General features: G+C 32.5%; 3 protein-coding genes across 5 annotated transcripts in view; 1 reads left to right on the top strand and 2 right to left on the bottom strand.

The window, feature by feature from the left end:
• Positions 1-15,274, bottom strand: part of LOC117121903 — a 55,964-nt gene extending 40,690 nt beyond the window's left edge. Inside the window, exon 1 of the mRNA XM_033267299.1 lies at positions 15,044-15,274. Coding sequence (XP_033123190.1) covers positions 15,044-15,167 — 124 coding nt within the window. The 5' untranslated portion in view covers positions 15,168-15,274. The remainder of the gene's footprint in view (positions 1-15,043) is intronic.
• Positions 15,275-15,429: 155 nt separating this feature from the next.
• Positions 15,430-17,442, top strand: LOC117121919 (ribosomal protein 63, mitochondrial-like). The gene is made up of 3 exons (XM_033267316.1): positions 15,430-15,643; positions 16,300-16,411; positions 16,507-17,442. The coding sequence occupies exons 1-3, from the start codon at positions 15,570-15,572 to the stop codon at positions 16,645-16,647; spliced, it is 327 nt and encodes a 108-aa protein (XP_033123207.1). The 5' UTR covers positions 15,430-15,569; the 3' UTR covers positions 16,648-17,442.
• A 2,142-nt stretch (positions 17,443-19,584) lies between these two features.
• The window catches only part of LOC117121916 (apoptosis-inducing factor 3-like), a 14,677-nt gene continuing 7,911 nt past the window's right edge, over positions 19,585-26,350 (bottom strand). For all 3 annotated transcript variants that reach the window (XM_033267314.1, XM_033267312.1, XM_033267313.1), the window contains exons 11-16: positions 26,172-26,287; positions 25,011-25,223; positions 23,842-23,959; positions 23,179-23,353; positions 22,633-22,737; positions 19,585-20,291 (exon numbers count right to left, since the gene is read on the bottom strand). In XM_033267314.1, the coding sequence (XP_033123205.1) occupies positions 20,258-20,291; positions 22,633-22,737; positions 23,179-23,353; positions 23,842-23,959; positions 25,011-25,223; positions 26,172-26,287 (761 nt within the window). In that variant the 3' untranslated portion in view covers positions 19,585-20,257. The remainder of the gene's footprint in view (positions 20,292-22,632; positions 22,738-23,178; positions 23,354-23,841; positions 23,960-25,010; positions 25,224-26,171; positions 26,288-26,350) is intronic.

Here is a 26,350-nt window from a genome sequence, read left to right on the forward strand (position 1 = left end):
ATTCATCCTTCTTTTAAGATATTAATAGGATAAATGCCATAAATCAAGTGCTTAGGGAATATATTTAATCGCTAAGTACATAATCAGTCAGGAAGAATTGATTAAACCTTGCACATTGCCAGCCGCGACCAGCCTCATAGTATATAATAATATTCCCCATATGTTTTCATTTTAGAACATAACATTGATTGATTTAATAATATTAATGTTGTATATTCAGTATAGTTCAAGATGTACCTTTCCGCTCTGCTTGAAGATGAGGAGGTTCTTTTCTGAAATTAATGTAAATAATAGAAGTACTGTATGCTAATAGTAGAGACTAGAATATTGCTTCAAGATCCAGGCCTAGTAACCTAGTAATCTGTTTAAAACTAAACATAAATAATAAATATTTAATAAAACCATATTTAATAGAACAAGTTTATGAACTATTACCTGTCTAAAAATATATATGTAAAAGACATACATTTGACATACTTTATAAAACAAAATGTCAAGTTTAGGAGCTATAAATAGCAATCGTATTTATAGCTATTTTATATTAATAATAGATGTTAAAGAAAACATATATTATACTGTCTTGCTATCTGTGTAAAATAAAATAATATTTTTTTTTTCTCTTAGCGTAATGTTATTTGTTTAATATCCAAAGTATAATAACAGTTGCAACTATCATACAGTATAGGTTTAATAATATTTATTTATTTATTCCGATACATAGAGATGGAAAGGTTTTTTTGCTTTGATCTGAACAGTATTTATTCACGACTGTATTAACTTTAAACATGTTTGCTTTTATATACTGTGTTTTAATTATGTATTACTGTATACTAATATGTTCAGTATTTTTAAGATGTTTGCTTTTTATATAAGTGTGTTTTAATTATGTATTACAGTACACTAATATGTTCAGTATTTTTTATATATACTGTTTATATGTTTGGTATTTTAAACTTACAATGAATTGCTTGCCTCCTAGTATTTCCAATTTAGAAAATAAATAAAATCTTGACTCTTGAATACACATAAACTGGTACTACAGCATGCACATGATAATCTTATCCATTATCAAACAGCATATTACATTAAAAATTAAAACAAAAATCCTTATGATTATGATAATATTGATGGTAATAATAATGATGAATGAATGATAGTTTAACCATAAATAATCCAGTGCAAACAGCACAGAAAGTTTATCTCTCAGGAAACTTGCCCTAGCCGCACGGGTAGTTTAACCGACTCCTGTTTGCCCTGGAAAAATAACCAGGCTAGTTAAAATCTTCCCTTTTTTAAATCCAGTGTGATTGTGGCTTAAGTGTCATTATGGGAGTTACTTTTTTAGCTGTTGGACAAACTCCTAGCTGGACTTGAACCCAAATCACAAGCTATTCAAATATAATTTCTCTGCATCACTAAGGAAGGTGGTTGGGTACAGTGGTGTTAATTCGGTTCTTAACCATGTGGTCAGGGAGTCCGAACTGAGTGTATATGCTGACCATTTGACCAGCCATATTTACATACCCAGGTTGCTTGGTTATGGGCTATGAAGTGTATATGCTGACCATTTTGACCAGCCATGTTTACATACCCAGGTTGCTTTGGTTATGGGCTATGAAGTGTTCACATGATGTTTCAGTCTTTACAGCATTTCATAATTAATTAAAAATATCCCCTAAACAACCAGTGACTTGTTTAATGTAATTACAAACTAAAAAAAATAACTGTCATCAACATTATTCACTAAAAGCAATGCTATAATAATTACAGGATGTCATAGTAAATAGTATAGCATAGTAATAAAAAAAATAATTCTACAGTAAGTACCATAGTGAAATATAAGGAATTAGCTGTCAATATTATTTATAAATTATCCAATTTGTACCTTGAAAGTGAAACCTAATTACTGCATGATATAAAAAAAAAATCAGATAGAAAATGTTAGTACTAAACTATAGAGTGCGCTCATCATGCACAGTACTATATGTTAATTAATTGTGACTACTGTATTTAGAGCATAAACATATTTCCTAGTGTAATTTATGTAAATAGTATGTATGCATAATATATCATGTTATAACATGATATATGTTATTTGCATGATATATTCACTAATAAGTGGGGAAAAAATTATGTTTAATTAAAAATAAACATATCTTTACATAGCTACCTTAAATTCTTCTAAAAATTTAGCGTATACAATTAGTCATTATTGTAAAGAAGCAACAAATTGGTGAAAAAAGCCAAAAAAAATTACTTCTGTCTCCATAGAAAAAAAGTACAAATAGGAATAAACAGACAAAATTGAATACTGTAGTCAGTCAAGAAACTTGATTTCATTGGCGGGGGCAATGGTGGCAAATTATTTCCAACATCTTGATTCACTGACATTTTGACATATCTGAATCTGAATTTTGAGCCAAAACGATGCTATGCCCCTCAATTTATATCACCTATCTAACCCATAACATTGCTAAAACAGCATTGCTACAATATTTAATGGAATTTTTAAGTTACATACATGTACATGATACAGTACTGTGATCTAAGAATATACAGTATTCTGAATACGTTCATACCCACGTATGACAATTTGGTATCATTTCCGATTAATATCACTAAATTTATTGACACCATAAACCTGGTTTCAAAACACAGATCATGAATATCAACAATGAACATAAAAAAAGGAGGACACTAAGCATTAGTCCCACAAACTGGAAATCTAAGCAAGTAAAACTAGAAGATGGATTGAGAACATACTTAACAGTTTTTATTGAGCAAGAAATTAGATTATAATGTTATTATGGGGTGGGAAACTGGCACCACCATCTTCAGTGTCACATAACCGAGTACCACCATATCATAGCAGTGACTGACATAGAAACAATAATTTTTAAAAAATTTATTGCTAGAATTTAAAGACTGGTTTAAGTAGGAACTGAAGTTACTTCTCAAGGTTGGTGGCAGATGGGTGGAAGGTGGATCCTATGTGAAAATCTCTCCATGGGGAGTTCCCCGCCCTAATATTACGAATTCCTGGATCCTCCACTGAAGGTGTCTCATTTGCACAATTCTACCAAGACCATACAGTACATGGTATGGTTTGGGAAGTAACTACTGTACGTATCCTTTTCGGATCTTCATCAGAAGAATGACATTGATTGTACAGTAATGGTCAAAGATGGAAACAAGGAAACCACTGATATACCGTACATGGAAAAATTAAATGAATCATTTGTTCTATGGTATCAAAAAGATTATCACCATTATCTTGAGAACAAAAAGGCGATTCTTAAGGAATATATGATATATATTCTGGTTTTATTCAAAAAACAACATCAAAAACTGAACATAGTAGCATTATGCTGAATTGCTTCAATTATACATGATTTAAACAGTTAACATCTTAATAAATGAATGTAACTACTAAATATTAATTTATGCTACAGTAAAATAAATATAAATAAAACACACACCAAAGTTTCCTGCACTTTTTTAGTCTCAAATCTTCTGAATTAGCATGTCTCTGCCTTTCCCTCTATCTCTCTTGGTAGATTAAGATTAGATGGACCATTCTATAGTTCCATGGATGAACTCCACATGAAGTTACAGCAGGTAAGATGGACTCACCATGCAGTTATAGATCTTCTTGCTTTCACTTTAGTGATTTTACTTGGATTTATTCTAGTAAACTGATCACATCTCAAGCTGTTATGTCCACCTTAAGTTACAGGTAGACTCCAACAACGAGTCACTAAATACCAAAATGAGCACTGTTCATGTGACTAGTGTACCGGTACAGTAAACATGAAGTGCGTGTTCTAATGCTGTTTGCATCACCAGGCAATATAGCTAATTTATTCTACATGATGTAACATAATAATCCAAACATTCCTCTAGTGAACTATGACCTTATCATACACTAACATCATTAATACTAACTTCATTAATATGACAAAGCAAACTAATTTTATGATGATAATGTTTTTTCACATACATAACTCTTTTAGTCTCTTGTTCAATTTATGAGAACCTTGTTAGGAACTCAACTGGAAATAAGGTTAAATTTTTAAAGGAAACTTTTATTGTTGTTTTTATGTTTATTTGTTTCATCAGCTTTGAGCAAATTTCATCTTACATAATATACTTTACGGTGGTCTGAAATATAAGTACTGTATATCCAAAATATTAGACCTATATCAATCTTAACATTTTTTTAGAAAATCCAATGCTGACCTAATGTTAGCTTTAATGATGAAAAGCGGCCATAATTGTAATTTTTTAATTTTTTTTAATGTCTTAAAACTGACATGAGCCATGAAATACTTGCATCTAGGGCTACTCCCATTAACAGTGCAAGCCCACAGTATCTAAACTTGGCCAGCTGAGAATGGTCAGAATGTGGTTTGAACTCCCAACCACAAGATTCTGAACATGAGTGAAAAACATTCAATTCAATCAAATCAAATCAAATCTGCACCAAACCACCAGAATGATTGATAAATGTCAATGTTGAATTCTGGTTACAGCACAATTTTCATTTTCCCTCTCAAATTTCTAAAGTCTAAAATAATTTTCATGTTGACAATTTGTGACAACTTCCACCTGGCAATATCCTCAGTATACAACTGAAGCATTTCCAGACCTGTTTCGTTTTCCTAATTATGTTGCAAATTATAAGATTTAACATCACCTACAGAACATTCAAAACTATGCTGTATGGTAACAGTTTTAGAAAGACGGTTTTTGAATTGGAGAGTTAAATTTAGTTATGAAGTTGATGCACACATTACACTTAAGATTGGTTTCCATACAATCCCTACACACTTTCGCCAACAGCTTTCAGTGATGCTCATTGGTCAGTAGAGTAGGGGAGCCTTCACAATTGAGGAAGGGAATGCTACATGCAGTACAACGAGTGACAATGTAGCGATTTTAAGCATCAGGAAAGCCATTTTTCTTACTCATTACAACATTCAATAAATTGTTTGAAACATTTCTCAAGGAACTGATTAGAAAATGATTTTTCATTAATGCAATTTCTCAAGAATTACTATATTTCCGTTATCACTTGGAGACCAAGGCCTATACTTAGCCAATACAACTTTTGACTGGTATAATTGATGGTGCCAACACATTCTGTATTCTTTGCAATTAACTGATTAATTTTGTCAATTAGTGTTAACAGTTTTCAAATGTATTTCCACTTTCTAAAAATATAAATGAACTGAAATTATTATTAACTTCTGGATAAATTCTGAGAATTGTTATAATAGCAAAAAACAAATATGACCATATTGTAACTCTTGACCTCTAACTCAGTAAAGCTGTTAAACTTACACTTACACATGACTGGGTTTTACTTCAAAAGTGGCAAAGAATTACTTTTCGAAAATCGCCTGGATATCTGACATGTTATCATGTCTTCACATGTCTTTAGGTGCATCCTAGCATAGAGTTAACTGAAATTGAGTACAGTTTCCTAATACTTTTTTAGTCTGTTTTTTCCAAAGTTTGCATAAAAAAAAAATACTGTAAATGTCAAATAATTATTAAGACTGTAAACTTACATAAGCTACATTAGTCTATGACAAAAAAAAAAAACCAAACCAGACTCAATTATTATGAGACTAGTATAAACGACCACATCAAATACTGTATAACGAGTTACTGAAATTAATGGCCTGTAGTGGTGAATTTCAGGTTCTGCTATTATCAAAGTTTAAGTAGGATAGCATATAATAGGCCTACAGTACTTCAGAATAAATAATTTACTTTTTAAAGATTCAATGAAAATGCTCAATTAAAATATATTATGATACTTTATAAAAATAGCAAGAAATTTATAAGCTTTCATAACAATTTGAGTATATTTCACTTACCACTTTACTTTGATTATATTGACATTCTACATCTGAATGAAAATGAATAAGTTTATGTTTGGCAGTAGAGTAGTGTATCTTATAAAAAAATGTTTAAGCAAAAATATAAAAGATTAGTTACTATGTATATTGAGACTACATTCTTAAATAATGCTCCTGAAAATGTCAACATCCTAATCAAAACATGACTGGTTTTAATAAGACACTTTTATCTTAATCCATCTTTTTACAAGCTAATTAAGATGTTCCAATCAATTTAATGTCATTTTTGTCTACACGTTGTGAAGCCCTTAATGTGTTCCACGAGAAAGGTTAACGACATGAATCAGTGTTTTGTAAATTTATTGCAGACAAACAGAAAAATCTGGTTTAATGAATCTAAATTAAAATTAATGTCCTAGTTTTTCATACAATAGATGTGAATTAACCTGTTTGCATTCAATTATTAACTACTGTACCTCCTGCACCCCAATAGCCAGTAAATTAGCTAGACACACTACCATGTTTTGTCCGCAATCAAATTTGCAACAATTCAATATTTACTTTTTTTTTTTTATTCTTCGAAAGTAAAACAGGATATAATCAGTAAGGGTAAATGTTTACATCTAGGTTCTAACAATGCTTGGGTGAAATGCCTCTTCATTATACAACAAATCAGAATGTCTCGGAAAACACTTTCTTTGATTAAGCTTTTATTGACAGTTTCAGACAAACTATTGCATACATTTATCCTAAATCTCAAGCAATGTTTTCACTACATTTAGCAATATTACTTTAAAATTGAAAAATGATCTATAACAACAGTGGTTTACATTACAAAAAGGTAATAAAAATTCTGTATTGATTACCTACTGTACGTATTCGTGGAAAGTGCTAATTCACTCTTTTACGAAAAAATGAGATGCATTCATCATGAAAGACTACAGGTGAAAATGGCGCCGTGAGTAGCTCTCGGAGATAGATACGTGTATCTTATACATATTACTATTACTATAATATTAATGCATCAAAGTGGTTTCAGAAATGCACTAAAAATAATGACAGGCAATAAAGTTAACTGTCCTGCCTGTACAGTGTAATTAAATCCAAAAAATAAACCTCAGATATTCAATCAAAACATTGAATCACTTTTTAAAGGAGATAAAAAACTTACTAATTTTCAATGGGGGACAGATTGAAACAGTTTTCGCCGATTTACAGGCTTTCTACAACAAAAATTCCTAATTATTGCCTTATTTAAAGGTAACGCATAGATGCACACAGACAAATACGCCCACACACACCCACAGATGTATAGTACCCTTATAAGCAGATGCCTCAAATATGTAGCACCCAATCAAATGCAGACACCTTGCAAAATCTTGCCTTTTTAAATATCATCTTCAAATTTCTAATTATAATCTCTTAAATTAGCAAAATTATTTATATATGAAACTGATACAGTTTACATTGAAATAAACCAAAAATTACACAATTATGTTAATAGGTAACGTCTTTGAAAATATCAAATTTGAAAAGATATCTTCTTATTTCATTCTGATCTTAATCCTTGCAACTTACACCACAAAATGAGATGCCCTATAAACTAAGGCTTGTTATGAGGTTTAGAGAGTGAAATTTTTATTTGGCAGAAAAAAAACTGGTTCCAACAGAAATTGAACCTAATACCATGGAACTTTAAGTCAAGCACCATAACCTCAAAGCTTAAAGTTTCACTACTAATAATATTTAAATAAACACAAATTCAGGAGACTTCTTGGAACATACAATTTATTCAAATGGAAATTTCGGGAACTTCTTCAAAGTAACATTCGGCAGTGTAGTACAATAATATTGAAGTTCTGTCTAAAACCAATCTCATGAGAAAATGTATATTTATGAAAATGATTTTATGAAATCTTGAATATTTATAATTGTGTTATGCAAGATGCACTTTCACCTGCAGAAACTTAATAGCAACCACTGTAGATCATTTACCATCCCTTGGGAAATTCAACATGCTTTGCTATGGATTAACTTTTGACTTATCTTATCATGTATTGTATAGGCGGCAGACGGATAACTACAACATAGCGACGAGAATTATTTCACAAGCTTAACGCTGGAATGCCATTTAATGCCTGCATATTATTTAAAGTATGAAAAGTCAAGCGAGGGGGCCGCAGTCACTGTGGAGGGTTATTCATTCTTGATAAACATATGAACTAACGTACAGTATACATTCAATTTGATTATAAGTGTATTATAACACAGTATTACACAGTAAGTGGTAGGCCTATATTTAGAAGAGGCTATGGTCAATCACATTATTGAAAAGCTCAGGATTCTAGTATTTTTCAACAGGCATTAAAAAAATTACTGTGCATAAACCCACATTTTTAGATTTAGACTCAAAAGAATTTCTGAATATCTGTACTTACCCAATATCTGTGCAATTGGCCAATGTCTGCGCACTTGCCCAATGTCTGCACACTTGCCCAACATCTGGGAGTGGGGAGACTTATTAGCGAGTCTCATACTGTAGGCTATTTCATAAAACAAACCAATACCAACAATAGAAAATTCAAATGGATTTAAAACTGAAATAAATTGACGAAGAATACTGCAATCTCTTGAATCTGGCAAATATTTTAGTTTATTAGATAGAAGAAGTAACAGACTATCGATGAAGAATAATCTCTTGAATCTGGTAAATATTTTATTTCAATAGGTGTTACAGATTATTGATGAAGAATAATCTCCTGAATCTGGTAAATATTTAATTTATTATTATTACTATTATTATTATTATTAATATTATTATTATTATTATATGGACACAAATCACAAACCTAATGATCTATGCATATAAACACCAACAGGATAAGTTCAGACAAACAGCTGTCATTTAAGAATACTGTACTGAACAATACTTAAATGTGCAGGCAAACAATTAGGATTCAGTGGTGGGTGTCTTGTGATGTAACAATGTGAATTCTATTAAAGTACACTTTCTAATCTATTCATATAACCCAAGTATACCCAGGAGGCTAAAGCAATGCAATGTAACTTGGAGAATTGTGTAACACAAATAACATGGTACATGCGTAGGTTGGTTTCAACAATTTATTTTAATGCCATCTAATTCTAATGCAAATCTACTGTTCTACATTGTGAATTTGATTAAATCACAAAATAGTTGAAAGAAAACCCCACGTCATTTGTAAATTATATATATCAATTGTAAATAAAATGAAAGAAAATCTTTTAAAAAAGTAATTATATAACCTAAAAGGCTTAAATAATGTAATAACTTTCTACAAAGATCCCAGAATATTGTACAGTAAGTCTTCAAAAATAAAGGGAATACTGTACATTGTTAATTATTTGTAGTAGTACATCATTAGTTGAGGTTATACTCAACTTACTGTTTTTCACCAATATTTTAATAAATATGTTCGATATGATAATTAAATACTTGAATATACATTTTGTGATGTATTCTGTAATGTTGACGAGAGAAGTTATAGAGGGCGACATTGTCATTTCCACATCAGACACTACTGTATATCAAGCAATGAGCCACCAAGCAAAAATTGCAATTACTGTATATAAGAAGATTTGATAAATAATTATAATAAAATTATAATATATTGCAAGTATAAATTAGAATATCACCGTACTAACCTCTTATACAAAAAATATTAAATCTATCAAAGTCATTAGCAAGTTGTAATAGAATAATTCAATAATAATAATAATAAGTGACATTTATAAAGCGCTCTACGCCAGCAAGCCGACCCCAGAGCGCATACAATCATCAAATTCAAACCACAACAGTGTTCAATACAAATTTGAGAAACATATTTACAATATTTATAATTAAAAAAAAAACAAACAAACAAACAAAAAAAAAAACAAAAAAAATTTAAAAAAACAAAAACAAACAAAAAACACCAAAAACGTCAATCATAACCACCATCAAATTTTTAAATACAGAATACAGCAATACAAAATATAATATGATCTGTAGATAATGAATCAACAAACTTCTAATTAATTATGCTTACAATTGTTATTTTATACGTATAATTTTGCAAATTATAAAACTTTAAAAAATTCATTTTCATGCATAACCCATACTAAAAGAAGGTTTGTATTATCAATTATATACTTATTGACCTTTAAAATAAGTAGAAGGGGGTTTCAAAGCCTCCTGCATTTCGTACAGTATAGGAGTCCCAGAAATCAGCTCTGTCTTCTGCATTTTCACAAGGAAGAAAAATCTCTTGAAAACTAGAAATCCCAACACCCACTCATTCAGGTTGTTTGCCTGTTTTTATGAATAAATCATCTGTTATTAATTGTTTTCCTGAAGTCTGCATGCAATGACTATTACCACATGTACCAAAACATAAGAAGATGTGATTAAAAAAAAAAGCTCATTAAACAAGATGTCCTGAACTGGCTTCTCCCAATCTGGGACCCCTGGGAGAAAATTATTGACATCATCATACTTTCTTAAGATACTTGCTAACATTTGTGAATTATAGGCCTGTGTAGATCTAGAGCAATACTACAGAGTAACTGTATCTCACTGATGATGATGTCTGGTTATGTCCAGATTACTATAAATTACACTTTTTTTTTATAACCAGTAAAATTTTGCCTAATTTCTGGCTAAATATGTTGTTATTTTGTTCCAATTTTACACACTTTTCAAAGACAGATAATTATTATTGTACAGCAGTATATTACTGTAAAGTATTATATAGGGTATTACAGAGTCATATTTGTTTGGCTTTTTTTAATTTTTTAAAAATAAAAATCTCATTTCATTTTACCTCAGCCTCAACTTGTTCTTATTTTTTTCTTATATTTTTTAAGCAATTTTAGCTGCAGTGTTCTTATAAAATGTGTTCTTATAATAAAAAAGTGTAAGGGCCTATTCCATTTATCAACTTATTAATTTTTTGCCATAGTTTAAATGATAATGTAAAAAATTGTTCTGCCTATCACTAAAATCAATTAAACTGACATAATGACTAAAATAAAATGGCTAGTAAATAATTAATAAATGAATGATTAAGTTCAATTTTGTGCTTGTATCAATGTAGAAAACTGATGAACCATGCAGTATCAGCCATTGTATCTCTTTTGTTTCACGTTATATGATTGAATGAAACTGATACTATTTCTATGTAATTTGGAAATGTCAAGAGTATACAATTTCATAAAGGTTTAATTACCTATATTTCTTAAAAGTCTACATCAATAGATTTACTAAATCTATTGATGTATTCATGTATATCAATGTTTAGGGAGTCTTCAAAAGTATCTTTGGTGTTTCTTTTGGAGAGAAGGGTATATGGTTTTCAAGGGCAGAATCAAACAAATAATCTAATATTAGACTAAAGAAGTTAATTCATATCAACTTTGTGATTGAATTAATAGGCCTACTTTAGTAATATTATGGAATAAGCATAGAAACAGAAAATCCAAAGGGAAAAAATTGATTATTTTTATGGAAATGCAAAAAAACGATGTAATCTGATCTAATTTAATCAGATTGGATCTACTGTACAGTAGCTAGAAGCATTAAATGTCAGTGTTGATTCTATATTATGCCGTCATCGATACAATTATTGCTGTTTTCCTGTTGGCAAAGGATATTCGGCCGTACTCCGGGTAAACAATAAAAAAAACAGTTATTCACCTCTCCGCCGACAAAGTCAGTAGTTATTTGAAAACATTACAAATGATGCACTTGTCAAGGGCGTCGATCCGTGGCTTTAAGGGGGGGGGGGCTGTCTCTTATACACATCTAGATGGAATGAAAAATAAAGCCTTGGGCCGTTGGGGACCAGGGGGCTCTGGTGCATATAGCCTTTTAATTGATTTTAAGCAATGCAATTAACATTTATTTCCATACGAAATTTTCAAAATATCCAGTGGTGGATCCAGTAAATTTAAATAGAGCTGGGCCCAGAGAGGGACTTTAAAAGATGGAGAGAGTAGCTGGACTACCACCTCAGCCCCACCATGGTTGGGGCTGAGGTAAGAAAATTTATGATTATGGCACCTCCAGTTGGTCGGAAATGGCACTCTCAGACTGAATCTGAATATAATTTTAATTTTTCTCCACTTTTAAATTTCGAAAAAAAAAATTAGTGATGGTGGGCCAGCTGGACCCCTTCGAATCTGCCACTGAAATACTCATCATAAAAAGTTTTTAAAATTATCCTATTTAGTCATAATTATGCCCGCTTATATATTTCGTGCAAACTAACATTCATGAAAATAATGATTTATTATCTACTGATTAGCTTGTAACGTATTCAAAATTCGAACTATGAAAAACAAATAAGATAAACTTAAAACAGTCATTAATTTAGTCTTTTTGCATGTACAGTACTTTTAAAATCAATCAAGGTGTTTGCTTTTCTCCTCTTTTTGAATTTCAATTTTGTGCAAGTAATATTGCGATAAATTATTGTGAGTGGAAATAATAGATAGGGAGCACACAAAACATTAGTTAGCATTTTGATTTCACAAACATAAAGGTGATTTACTTAATTTATCATTATCAATGGCAGCTCCAGGAAAGCAAATTAGAGGGGGGACAGGGAGGGACTTGCACGTTGGGAAAGTAGATCAAAAAAATGATTTTGAAAAAATTAGGGTCGGCTCGGCCCCACTTGAATCTGCCATTAAAGGCTGAAATTAGGAAAAACAGTAATCCTATGTTAAATTTAATATTAAACACTAGTATGTTACGTACGGGTCATACAGTAATAATATACAAAAGGAATAAATCGTTCATAGAAATTGTGCACTTTTGAGTTTGTAAAAATATTGGCCTAATAAAGATACATGCTTCCAATTTTAACAACGTTCAGTACATTGTTTTCACAATAAATTTAGCCTCTGATAGTCCTTGCACCCATAAAATCGATCTAGTGGGTTTCTGAGATGGTTACGAAATGTTTAAACAATTGCGTTAATACTTTTTTTTGGTCCGGAAAATACGTACCACACTTAGAAAAGTGAACAGACAAAAGTCATGAGTCATGCATAATTGTTATTCTTTCCATTCGCTTTTAAAAGTGGGGTTTTAATTATAGAAGATTGGTGAAAAGTGGGGGGAACAATCGATATGATGTCCCCCCCTACTTTACATCTACTTGTAAAATTTAGGTACGTCCCGGCACTACGGGGACACAACTTTGTGTACATCCCTGGCTCAGTCCCGGCTAGTGCCCCGCTATGGCCCGGGTCCAGAGGGGCCGGGACTACAATTAACAAGTGCATAACCTCTCACATAGTAATAAACATGTTATCTAATATTTATGACCACATGGGGCTGTGTTGGGGACAACGAGTATAATACCTAATATTCATGATCACGTTTTCGATTAGCGCGAATCTGCCGGGTGAATATTCACTCTCTTTCCTGTTTTAGGTGGCAGTATGATCATACTATAATTTGTGTAAACTTGTAAGTTTGATAACTTAAAGTTTCTTCCTCCTATTATTATTAGTTCTCAAGTTCTACGGAACTTCCTTATGAGAGTTTTGTCTATTGTTGGACATACTGAAATATTTTAGAGAAAAGTATTAAGGAAATATCAAGCTTAAGCAGCCTAATATATAAAGTCTACAATGGAGTCCTGGAATTTTCATCATTCACAAAAATTTGGCTAGAATTGTTCCTCGAAGTCCTCTCAGACAGTGATAATTTACTGTGAAACTCAAGCTAGCTATCTGTAGGCTAGGCCTAGCCATATACCTACTCTGTATGCACTTGAGCAACCCATATTTTGCACAAATCATTAGGTGCTACAGAAATTAAATCAGGTGTGATTCATACACGGGTATGTAGCTGAGGTTGAGTATCTTCTCCGAGAGTTATGGTTGATTCCTTATGGTTAGAACATTAAGAAGAAGACATTCAGCCTCAGCAGGCTCACTCAACTACAGCTGTGTGTGGTCCTGTCATGCCAAAATTGGCCCGGTCCAAAAAATGACCGGCAGACAGAATTTTGGCTGCCAAAATCGGTCCGTCGGACTACTAAAATCGGTCATCCGGATTGATTTTAGCTGCTAAAACCGGTCCCGCTTGGATAAAATTGGTCTGCGTTGGCCTGGCCACTTCATTTGTAACTTTGCTGCTCGTAGGATATGATGGTTTCTCCCATGGAGTGGAGGAAAGTATGCTTCTCCCACACTTGCAAATTTTTGCAGTGACAGAATGATTTGTTAAGCTTTTGAGGAATATTTTATCAAACCACCAGATAATGCATTTCCCAGGCCTAGGCGATACACACAGCATGCATTTTCGGTGGCCATGTTTAGGCCTACTTTTGAGCCTAAAATGAAACACAAGACTGATTTATTAGTTTTAAATATTCCTTATTATTGTGCGGGGTATTAGGTCATACAATAAGAGTCAGCATTCTAAGAATTGAATGCATGTACCAAGGAGGTATAAAAATATTTTTATACCTCCTTGCATGTACTTCGTCGCGGCGTTAAGCTGCACACACAAACAAAACAAAACAAGGTAAAAAATGAACTACAGCGGACCAACACGATTTAAGACCACATTGTATAACTTCTTTCGTACTTTTACACCAAAGGGTTTACCGATGGGGGCAAAGCTTTATTACTTAATTTTCGCCAGTGGTTTCACCTATGATTTCACACATACAATAACGGATGAAAACATATTAGGCTATAACAAGAGATAAGATATATATTTATCATTTGGTTACAAAAAAAACATTATAAAAATACAAGTTATAGGCCTAACTATTAAATAGAAGCCGGACCGAATTTGGCTTATGAGGACTATATTTGGCAGGTAATTTTAAAACCAAAATCGGTCTGGCGGACCATTTTGGCCCCAGACCAAATTTTTCCTGTCACCCCAACCAAGGATTTTTGCACCTGATCCTAGAAATTTTCCATTTACGTAGCCCTAGGCCTAAATACTGAGAGCTCTGTAATATCATTGTGATGAATTGACAACAATAGCAAATCATCTAACAATAAGTATCCATACCTTTAAAAAAAAATGATCACTTCCTTAACTTAACCTCACGGTGAGGGCCAAAGTAGGCATTCTCACACTAAAAATCAATTCTGTCAAAAATATTTCGTAATCACTGAGGGCCTACCTTTACCGGGTTCCGTGTAGAGATTATAGCACTCCATTAGGATTTTCTCATTAATAGAAAGCGTGCCAGTGTCGACTGAATTAGCAGACGATCGTTGCTTCATCTGTTTTAATTTCCCAGACATTTTACAAGAGATAATATTTGTTACACCACCGAGAAGATGTTAAATATACCGGTAATTTGGTGCCGTGAAAGAAAAATAATGGTGACGTACCATCTAATAAAACCGCTCTGCGAACAGGCTCGTTTACACCAGCGTGTGCAGATGACGAATGCGTCAACATCTGTACCGTCTAGTCTTTACTACCAAATCCAGCGAAACATAATCAGTTTGATGACGCTCTTGGATTTGTGTTGACACAAATTTGTTAAAAGGAGTCCAGTGACTTGCCATGTGTGTCTTGCGTGGAAAGAGCTGAGCCAGGCGAGTGTGAAAATCAGTTGCTCTGCGAATACGAAGGACGCAATTTGTTTTTTTCAGGAACTGGGACTTGACTTTTTGTGTTCAATAATTTATGCATCCGTTATGTGGCTAACCAGGGTTTTGTTGGGTCATAAATTCTACTCTCGAAAGCGAACTCCAGGATTGCAATTTATAGGGTAAGTCTGCTGTGGGCTTGCACCTACAACTACTACTACTAGGCTAGTAACTAGCTAGCCTAGGCCTTAGTTTTAGGCATAATTAAATTAGTGGGCTAGCTGTAATACAAGATAGAACAGGAGGCCTAGCCTAGCTAGACCACTGCTCAACTTGGGTCGGCCTAGGCTAGCCCTCATAAGATGCTACCTGATATAAGCTCGTCGCCTGGTTTTTGTGTTCCGCAAGTCAACCTTAAATCCACTCTTCAATATGATTATAATTTATATATTTGGTATTAATATTATAATATAATTATTTTATCATATCAACTTAACTATGCCCCATTTCGTTTATTCGTCTTAATTGTTAAAACAACAAAAGAATCACAGAAAAGAACAAACAGGATAAAAAAATGATATAAAAATTGACTAAAGTGGATTACTGAATAGTAAAAGTTGAACACATTAAATGAATAATTCAGCCCATAAAACAATCTTTCAAAGCCCCATGAAAAAGGGTATTTTTCTGTGTGTGCAGTTTGCAAATGTATGAATGTCTTCTTTTTTACATTTGTTGCTAATATATTACAGGAGTCCATGAATAGTATTAAAATTACTGGGTACTTTTTTTTTCTACTGTACATTTTATCATGTATCGTACGGTCTTCATTTTGTAGCAAGCATCGACGATTTCGACCAATCACACGATTCATGGTACGAAATACAGTAAGGAGACTGGAGCTTGAAGAACAGAATCGCCAGCATCTTCAAAAATCATTTTTAACTGAGGTATGAATGATGATGTATTGATGCAAAAAAAAATTTACTAGCTTGAAATTTCATTTAAATGTATTTAATTCTTTTGTATTTTACTTTTTTTGCAGATGGAAGAGAAAGGCAGTGCCACACTGAGGAAAATAGTACAATCCAAAAATTTTATCGAAGCAAGGAGAGCAGAAAAAATGAAACCACATAAATATTTAGAGGACTATTATAAACATTTAGAAAAAACTAGAACATGGTAACATTTATGTTGGCTGAACCATGTGTATAAGTAGAAAGTATCGAACATTTCGTAGACATCAGATGGTAGAGCTGTACTAACTTGGATACTAATATTACATTGGACAGATGACCAGTTGATAACCAATTGTGCTGAGGTCTCTACCTTGAACTGCTTGCCAAATAGTTCCTGTCTGTATCCTATCTATCTTGGCTATTGTATAAGGAGGCTTTTATAAATCAAGGCTATTGGAAAATGTAACACATGCAAGATGGTGTCTTGTTATAGGATGTACAGTAGTAGAGTTCTGTTATATTGTGTTCAGATTAAATTTGTTGGTGCTACTGTACTTGAATGTTTACTGGATTAACTGATGAAGATGATAAGACGATAATTATGATTCAGATATGTACTGGATGTAATAAAATTCTTCTATGCTTCATATGGTACACGCTGTATGGTCAATTAATTTGTCTTAAGTCAACAGTGCTACTGTATTATAGTAGAAAAACAGGTCTCTCGCCAATGAAAAACTACTTTTAGGACTGGGTTTTCATGGTTTCATGGCAGTACAGTATATACCATACCTAAAGGCCATTTTCCACATGCATGCACTATTGATAATTTTGTGATGAAAACTCAACAGCGCATGTGTATGAGCTAAAAATTGTTGATTCGCATGAATAAATTCGTCCAGTGGAAAAGACCTAATATTGTGTAAAAATGTTATACAACAGATTAAAAGCATTGCCAATACAAAAGTCTAGTGGTTTTATATAATTTATTTCATTGTTTTTTTAAACATTAAAAGTTGAAACATTAATAAACAATTTATAAAATTATTTTTAATTAACAATTTGAAATATTTTATAAGAATTATTATATTGTATGGTCAATTAATTTGTCTTAAGTCAACAGTGCTACTGTATTATAGTAGAAAAACAGGTCTCTCGCCAATGAAAAACTACTTTTAGGACTGGGTTTTCATGGTTTCATGGCAGTACAGTATATACCATACCTAAAGGCCATTTTCCACATGCATGCACTATTGATAATTTTGTGATGAAAATTCAACAGCGCATGTGTATGAGCTAAAAATTGTTGATTCGCATGAATAAATTCGTCCAGTGGAAAAGACCTAATATTGTGTAAAAATGTTATACAACAGATTAAAAGCATTGCCAATACAAAAGTCTAGTGGTTTTATATAATTTATTTCATTGTTTTTTTAAACATTAAAAGTTGAAACATTAATAAACAATTTATAAAATTATTTTTAATTAACAATTTGAAATATTTTATAAGAATTATTATATTAATTAATGTACAACTACTATATAACCAATCACATTAATAAGTAAGTTAATGCCTCTGTATAACGATCAATTATTCATTCCCCACCCAGGAATACAATTGGGTACTTGGTGGCAGGAGGTATTTTACTAGGCAAGGACCTCTGTTCCAAGTGTGGGGAGGGGAGTGGGTGGGATAGTAGCTATAATACATGGCTGCTGCTGGGAAGATCCACCATTGTGTTACATTAGCTGCGCAAATTCCCAATCAGTGGAAGAACCTGCACGGATGCCGCACAAAGTATATGACCAAGAAAAAAACACTTGAAATTACTGCACTCTGGAAAATCTAATAAAATAACCAAGGATATTTATGTGCTTTTAAGATACTATAACTTGCATTAAAAATGTTTATAATAATATTGTAATTTAATATCTATTAATTTAATGATTGTGTTATAAAAAATATGGTTGGGAAGAAACTTAAGAAATTGTTACATGAATTAATGTCTTCTTGTGGAAAGAGAAACACAAAATCTGTTTTAAAAGACATTCTAGGATACAAACACTACTTATTAACAATACTAAAATTTAATTTATGGTAATTATAATTAAAATAATACTAACTATATGTCCAATAATAATGTCATAATGAAGATATTAAATCATAATGATATAACAAGTTGATTGGCCGAGCAGTTAAGTCAGGGGCACCGTAACCTTCAGCTATAATATTGGTGCTGGTTTAAACAGCTCACTGGCCAATGGTTCCGGTGGTGGAAAAAGTCTTCTCAGATAAGGACTTTAAACCGTAGGCCCAGTGTACGCATTTGTCTTGTGTGCACTTTAAAGAAAAGTACATTCGTCAAGAAGAGTAGAGGGTTACCCCGGTGTATTGGTCCATTCTGTCCCCTGCGGATATGCCATATAGGAAAGTGACTAAGTTTGCTTATTGGCATATCCTTGGCGCTCGTGCCTAAAGAAATTAAATGAAATAATAACAATAATAGTACTGTATGTCATATTGATGATATTACAGTTAAACCAGGGAACAATTAAATTGTAATTTCACTGTTCCCTGTTTAAACTTGCCTAAGTCGACTTTGCATAACTCAAAAATTTTCTAAGTCAAACTTGCAGGGGAGGATCTAGGTTCAATTTTAGGGGGGAGGGCCCAGAGTGTTTCCAAATCCCCAAAATGAAAAGGGGGTCCGGAAAATTTTGATTCCTAGATGGCGGGAAATGAGCTTTCTTGACTTCTGAGGTATCTTTTAATAACCTTTAAGTTCTTCAAAATTCAACGTTTTCCCCCTCTTGAAAAAGGTCAGGTAAATTTTCTCATTCTTATTACAGTAAATAGGCCTAGGCTTTCTATGCGTGTATACATACAGAAAAAGAAATTAAATAGTTGCATACGTATACTTTTTTCAATGAATCGATGAGCCCATAAGCATGAGAAATGCACTTTACTTTTGGAAAATAAAATAATAATAAGGGTAAGTTTTGTATGATGATTTGTATTTTTAGGTTTAAAAACCACAATTTCTGCTCAGGTCCTGAAAAGGTAGGTCTATATTTTTTTTTGCTTGGCAGCTCAAGGGGTGGGGGGTGGAGATGTGTATAAGAGACAGCTGTATGGTCAATTAATTTGTCTTAAGTCACAATGAACTTAGTTTACATGTGAAATTGTGTTTTCCACTAACAATCTGTAAGTCAAATTTTATCTAAGGCGAACAATTCTTCAATGGCATTTTGGATTCGACTTAGGCAAGCTCAACAGTATATCATAACGATAATATACAATAATGTATGGTTAAGATTATTGTCCAATGTCTAACACATACAAAATATGTTATAATGATTATAATAGCAATTATAATTCAAGTACTCTATGATGTTTTAATACATTATTTGTTTTCTATAATATATATCATTTGTTCTACATATGGAATGATAATATCAGAATTAACAGCATTGCTTTAATGAGCTTCCCATTTGAAACATGGTTCAATACAGTTCAATCAATCAAAATACAATGTCTTTATTAACCTGGATGACAGCATTACAACATGCTGAGAAATGCATCTACAATGGCAATGACTGCCAGTATAGTCTACTTTCACCTGTAACTTTTTCAAAACCTATCAAGTGGAAAACCTGTGTGAAAGCTCAGTAGAATTTTCATAAGCAATAACATATCAATGTATAACCATGAGAAATAAGTTTAGACGAACCAACATTGTAATAATTGACATAATTACACCCTGTAAATATTAGTTCATTCTGTGTTTATATATTGTTAGGATGATGGACAGCTCTTGCTGAGTTCACATTTCTACTTTACAGCTTGCATTTCCAACACGAGGGATCAGATCTACAGGAAAAAGATTTAATACTTAATTAATATACTTGATTATCATATCAATAATTACAAATATTACTTTTCCTAGTCAATCAAGAATACTTTTTTTTTCAAAATAAAACTCTTTCACTTATGGTAGCATCCATCAAGCTATGTTTGCACATGCAGTAGGTCCCAACAGACAACATGTGCATACAGTAGATACATCTCCATTTATAGTAAAGTGGAACATGTACTATAATTAGAGAAGCTTTTAATTGATTCGGAAATTTGTGGGGCAGGGGTAGTTTGCGGTAGTCTTGGGGATATCTAGCTTCGGAAAGTTTTGTTTTTTTCTAGATGCTGAGAAATGCACTTGCGTGCATTACGAGACTTCTATTGATCAATGAATACACACTGAATTAATAGATTTTCCCCCATTTTACCATGGACAATTAATAATTGCGATGATGATGGTGATGATGATAATGATGATGATGATGATGATGATGATAAGGAGGAGGAGGCATCGTAGCATGTGACGAGAGAGGCTCCTGTGGAAGGTTAATTAACAGGCCCTTTGATATGAGTGTCAACCGAGGCCTGTATCCCGAGTTCGTCGTCACATTTTCAATGCGCACAATCAGACAACAATAATTATCTACAAGTTTATAATCAGTACATTCTCAACTGTCATGGAAGTATCATATATCTAAAAAATTCCGTTATATGCATGCTCGGAAGTGGTAAGCTTAACCTAAAAAGATATATGTTTCATGTTTGTTGAATGGTCTTTAAATGATATTATATTCTAATACGACCACAACATAAGGAAGAACACTTTGTCAACTACAAAGTTCAGACCCATATACATTTATATTTCTTTAGGCTTAAATCATAAGGAAGTCTGCTCTATATCCAAATTTCTGGAAATTATACGTTTTATGCATGCACCGATGTGGGAATTTTGTTTTATATTGTTTGTTGAATGGTCTTTAAAAAATATTACAGTCTAATATGACCACAACATAAGGAAACCCATTCTTTAAATGCTTAATAGATAGTACAGAGAACTATGATTGTTTATCAAAACCATTATACACATGTTGAATCCAATATTTTTAAAAATCAATAAAAAAAATATGTTTCCAGTGCACGCGCTGACGTGGAAAGATTAACCTAATAAATCTTGTTAATAATGCAGTTCTAAAATTAATCTTATGACCACAAATTTTAAGTTGTATCTTCAGGAAAAATAATAATGCACTTTTATTGTACCGCCACCGGCTGGGAAAGTAATTAAATATGCATAAATGTCTTCTGTGAATGGTTGATTGCCAACATTTCGATGCTTAGTGGTTGGACAGTCGGATATAATGCGTAACTCTCATAATAATTTCATATTTCGAAAAACTGTTTGGAGTATATGATCACGTTCCATGATAGATTACATCCACAGGGTGCCCCTAAGCCAAAATTCAATAAATTGCGTTTTTCCGAATCACAACAGACTGAGTAGATTAATTAAAATTCTTTTTCCACTTCCAACACTGTATGATTTGAAATTTACATACCATTCACGTCGTTGCTTTTCTTCAGATTCTGTGTTTATTTTCAGTCTCTCTGTGCTCAGTGGTCATTTTTTAATTTCTTTTTAGACGTACTGTATGTAAGTGTGTTCGTAAGTTTTAAGCTCTAGGTCTACAATTAGGCTACCAACTCTATTAAAGACTTGTTTTTTTTTTTAACGAATAGCATTCTTTAAAATAATAATTCATTATTCAAGAAGTAATAATTAAAATAATATGTTTTTGCTTTGGTGTAATTTTGGAATAACAAAATATAAAAAAATTATATATGCCTTTCAATAAGGTTATAAGAATCAATGCACATGTATAGCCTATCCTCCCTGTGATTGATTTTGTATTAACCATACACTGTGACATAAATCATAATAATAATAAAGAACTCAACAGTGTACCGTACGTTATTGCACAGCCGATTTAATTACAGTCCCTCTTTGATTAATACTTAGACAATGCAAAAAGTTTATTTTGTCTGTATATTTTTGTCTTTGGTTTAGGTAGGTGGTATTTTTGACAGAAAGAGTTGGAGTTCGCCAGACCACCAGGCACTGCTATCACTTTATATTGGCGAATGGTGCGAAGAGGTATGGATCCGCGCCTGCCTCTAGGTGCCCAGAAGTTGCACTCTCATACTCATACCTTACAACAATACAATACAACAATTATTTTTCTTAATACAATTTAGGGGGGTGCGACCGCACGCTCTGCATCCACCCCAGGTAAGAAGGCAAAGTTTAAGGTTTACAATTAAGTACAAGTTTGCAATAGTACATATTTTCTAATCTTACTGTATTTCTGATTTGAGTAGATCTTTCCCGCTCATCAAAAACTCGGCGAACTGTGACACAACTGGGTCACAGTTCATACTGGCAGCTGCGACAACACAATCACCCCTTTAAGTAAAACAAGCAAGGAGTTAATGTTTTCTTAAATCCAAAGAAACATATGTTAAACATCAGCTACAATGTGAGTATTGCAGTAGATTGCGATTGTTTACATTCAGAAAAAAAATTTACAACTGTTGAGGATGTGCCAACACTTTGAAATTTAATGATGTCTTTCATCACTTGCTGTGTGAGGCACACACTCTTGTAACTAGCATTCAGAATTAGCAAGTTTTTCCGGGAAAAAATGTTAACTACTGTAATAATTGCACATTATGCCAAAATGATATTGAAATTAATTATTCATATACAGTATAATTAACTTTTAAGTCTTAGTTTAGTAAAATATCTACAATGTCATAAAAACAGTAAATATTATGTATATATTTTATGGTTATAAATTCAGTCTTTTAAAAACATGTAAGAGTCATTATCAACATTTATTCTTACTTTGTGTAATATGCAACAAATTTAAGTTCTTCCATATTTCCGTCAATAATTACATCATCGGCACCAACACTGTAACCAGCAAAACGCAAACTTTTCCCAAAAAGTTGTGTCCAGAAATAAGGCACACTGTTGACTTCAGTCTCCTGCTCCAAGATATTCAAAGCTGCTGTGCGACCTGATGTCAAAATTAGGAACATTTTTTTTAATTGAAAGCATTTTTTCCAAACAAGGTCAACAAAACGATCCCCTTCATCTTTGACATCACTTCATTCTTGTAAATTTTAGACATGAATATTTAATTTTATCATCTTTTTTTCTTTCTCCTTTTGCTTTTTTTTTTTCCATCAGGCACATGGCCAAAGATTACCAATATTGACAACCACTGTCCTATTAGATAGGGGAAATCCCTTCACATGGCAAACATTTACACATCACATAAACTCTCATAACAAGGCTTATGGAATAGAGTTGTTTTATTGTGAGAAAAAAATCCTGGAAACTGACAGGATTTAAATCCAGGACCCTGGATTGGAAGGTGAGCATCTTAACCATCATGCCATTCCTTCCTACTCCACTCCAAACATTATTCATATCTTATCTTATTTAATTTGTAATTTAGCCAGCCAATTAATTAATCAATTAATTAATTAATATTGTACATACCATGGGCATGAGCCATCTGCCAATGTCCAATATTAACCTTTGCATCATTGGCAATGCTAAGTGGAAACTCAACGATGTCTCCAGCTGCATATATATTCTGTTTGTTAGTTTTCATAGTCTGTGAGAGCAAGAGAGTTATTTAAATAAGTCCAATCTCAAGCCTTGAACACCTCTTTATGTTTTTGTGTTACTATCTCATCTCAGTAAAAGTATATATGTTAATAATTTCTTTTTTAGGCTTTTTGAAAGCTTAACACTCATACATTGCACTATGCATGTTAGTCTTCATATTGAGTTGATTGTGGGGTGGAGGGGTGGGGGTGATGCTTGCACAATCACTTTCCATAATTGAGGCATGTTGTGGCAAAATGGCTAAGTTTCAGCAAAAATTGAAATTCAAGTTATTGGTATTTTCAGATACCTGAGTATGTGATCTTTAAAATGAGGGGTCATTCATTCAAATTGGACATTTCAAGCCTAAGTTATTGGAAAGTGAAAGTACAGTACTCTTAGAGTCAAGATAAACATGATTTTGAGTAATTGCCTTTCAAAGTTATTTGTGCATACATTGATTAATAGGATGAACTATGAAAAATAACGGTAAATAAACAACTTGTTAACCACTTCCAGAACTAATACTTTGGGACATGATTAATAAGACATTAAACTGTTGATCTATAGTGAAAAACAAAATTTGGATTTTTAGGCAATTTTTTGAGCTCCCATATATTATAGCTCATTTACTCAATACTGGACTGTGCGACAACTTAACCATTTCGCCACAACATGCCTCAATCATGTAAAAAAACAAATGTATAGGAACAGATGTACTTCCATGTCTAAGCTAAATTTTAATACTAATCCAGGATTCTATAGTGTTAACTATAGTGTTCCAAAGTCACCTAATAACCTGATACCTGTGCAAGTGTTAATTTCAATTTGTTTTCCTGAGCAATAAACTAAATACACAAAAACATATAAGACAATATGAAAATAGTAAACTTAAATAATTATAAAAATATATAGATATATCAATTTGCCCTACGCTGTAGTCATAACAAATTCAATATATGTGCGTTCTTAAAAATAATTAATATACTTGTCTACTTGTATTTGTAAACAACTTTTTATTAGCTGTGAGACATAATTAACAAACATTCAATTCTTACCTTATCAACTACCACTGCATTCCAATCATTCAGTGCAACTCCACTGTCTTTCAAGAACTCTGTCGATGGCGTGACACCAATACCCGCAACACATACATCAGCGGGTAAGATCTGTCCATCTTTCAATACAACCTCGGTCAGTTTTCCTTCCTCCCCTTTAAGTTCACTCACTGCACTGTTCATTATGAATTTTACATTCTTCTCTTCACAAAGCTAAAATACAAAACAAATCATAATTTATCAAAATTTCATTATTTCACATTCAAAATTTCTACAGATAATATGTAAGTAGCTGTAATTCTTACTTTTTGAAGAGCGCCACCAATAGTTTTGCCAAGACTAGATTCATATGGCACTGAGGATCTTCCAATTACTGTCACACTACTTGCTTTGTTGGCTAAATAAATGCAGATTGTTTAATTCTGTTTGTGTTAATTGTAGAGAGACCTCGTTTATTTGCAGTGTATAAGTCAACCCTTCATTATGAGAGAATTGTTGCATAAAGTGGAGAGTTCTTTGTATTAGACCTGTGCACAAACCTTGTTTTGATTGGATATTTTTTTATTAGTATATAGATTATCTTGTAATGGTAATGCTGGTATATTTTATGTGTATAATTGAAGGCAGACTTATAATAATCTATTATAATTTGCATATTATATGATCATTGAATAAAAACTTTAAAGAGAGAGCAAAATATGATATTGATTATGATTACTGTAATATTGAAGACACCTATGTGGTTATTGTTTTTGCACAATTCCTATCATGAATGCATTAAGTAAACCAAAATTAGTGAATGTATTATTTAGTAAACCAAAATTAGCATGTTGATTCTATAATATCATAGGTTGTATTGAAGCTGCACAATATTTTTTCCATATTGCCAGACAACGTAGACTGGTTTCATCCTTTGGGGGTGGGGGTTGCGAAAATTGAGAATGTGGAACTGTGGGGTGGGGATGCGAAAATGAAGAATGTAGAACTACATCCTTATTCCAATGAAAACGTAATGGTCATTTTTAGTATTTCAGCTCACTTAGAACTACACCACCCTCCTCCAGCCTACGCTCATGTGTTATATCTGTTAGAACTCCTCTACTTAACAGACTAAACACCTGGGATTTCTACAGATAATATGTAAGTAGCTGTAATTCTTACTTTTTGAAGAGCGCCACCAATAGTTTTGCCAAGACTAGATTCATATGGCACTGAAGATCTTCCAATTACTGTCACACTACTTGCTTTGTTGGCTAAATAAGCTGCAACTTCTACACCTACAAGAACATTATTTGATAAGATACAAATTTAGATATATATATATATATATACACATTTAG

Source organism: Anneissia japonica, unplaced genomic scaffold (assembly GCF_011630105.1).
Source record: "Anneissia japonica isolate Jap-2015-1 unplaced genomic scaffold, ASM1163010v1 scaffold352_len1594369_cov220, whole genome shotgun sequence".
Lineage (NCBI taxonomy): Eukaryota > Metazoa > Echinodermata > Crinoidea > Comatulida > Comatulidae > Anneissia > Anneissia japonica.

Bases quoted from the DNA above. Each gene is read 5' to 3' on its own strand.
- LOC117121919 (XM_033267316.1), top strand. From the start codon at position 15,570: ATGTGGCTAACCAGGGTTTTGTTGGGTCATAAATTCTACTCTCGAAAG. The intron at 15,644-16,299 runs GTAAGTCTGCTG...TTCATTTTGTAG, and splicing joins CCAGGATTGCAATTTATAGG to CAAGCATCGACGATTTCGAC. The intron at 16,412-16,506 runs GTATGAATGATG...CTTTTTTTGCAG, and splicing joins AAAAATCATTTTTAACTGAG to ATGGAAGAGAAAGGCAGTGC.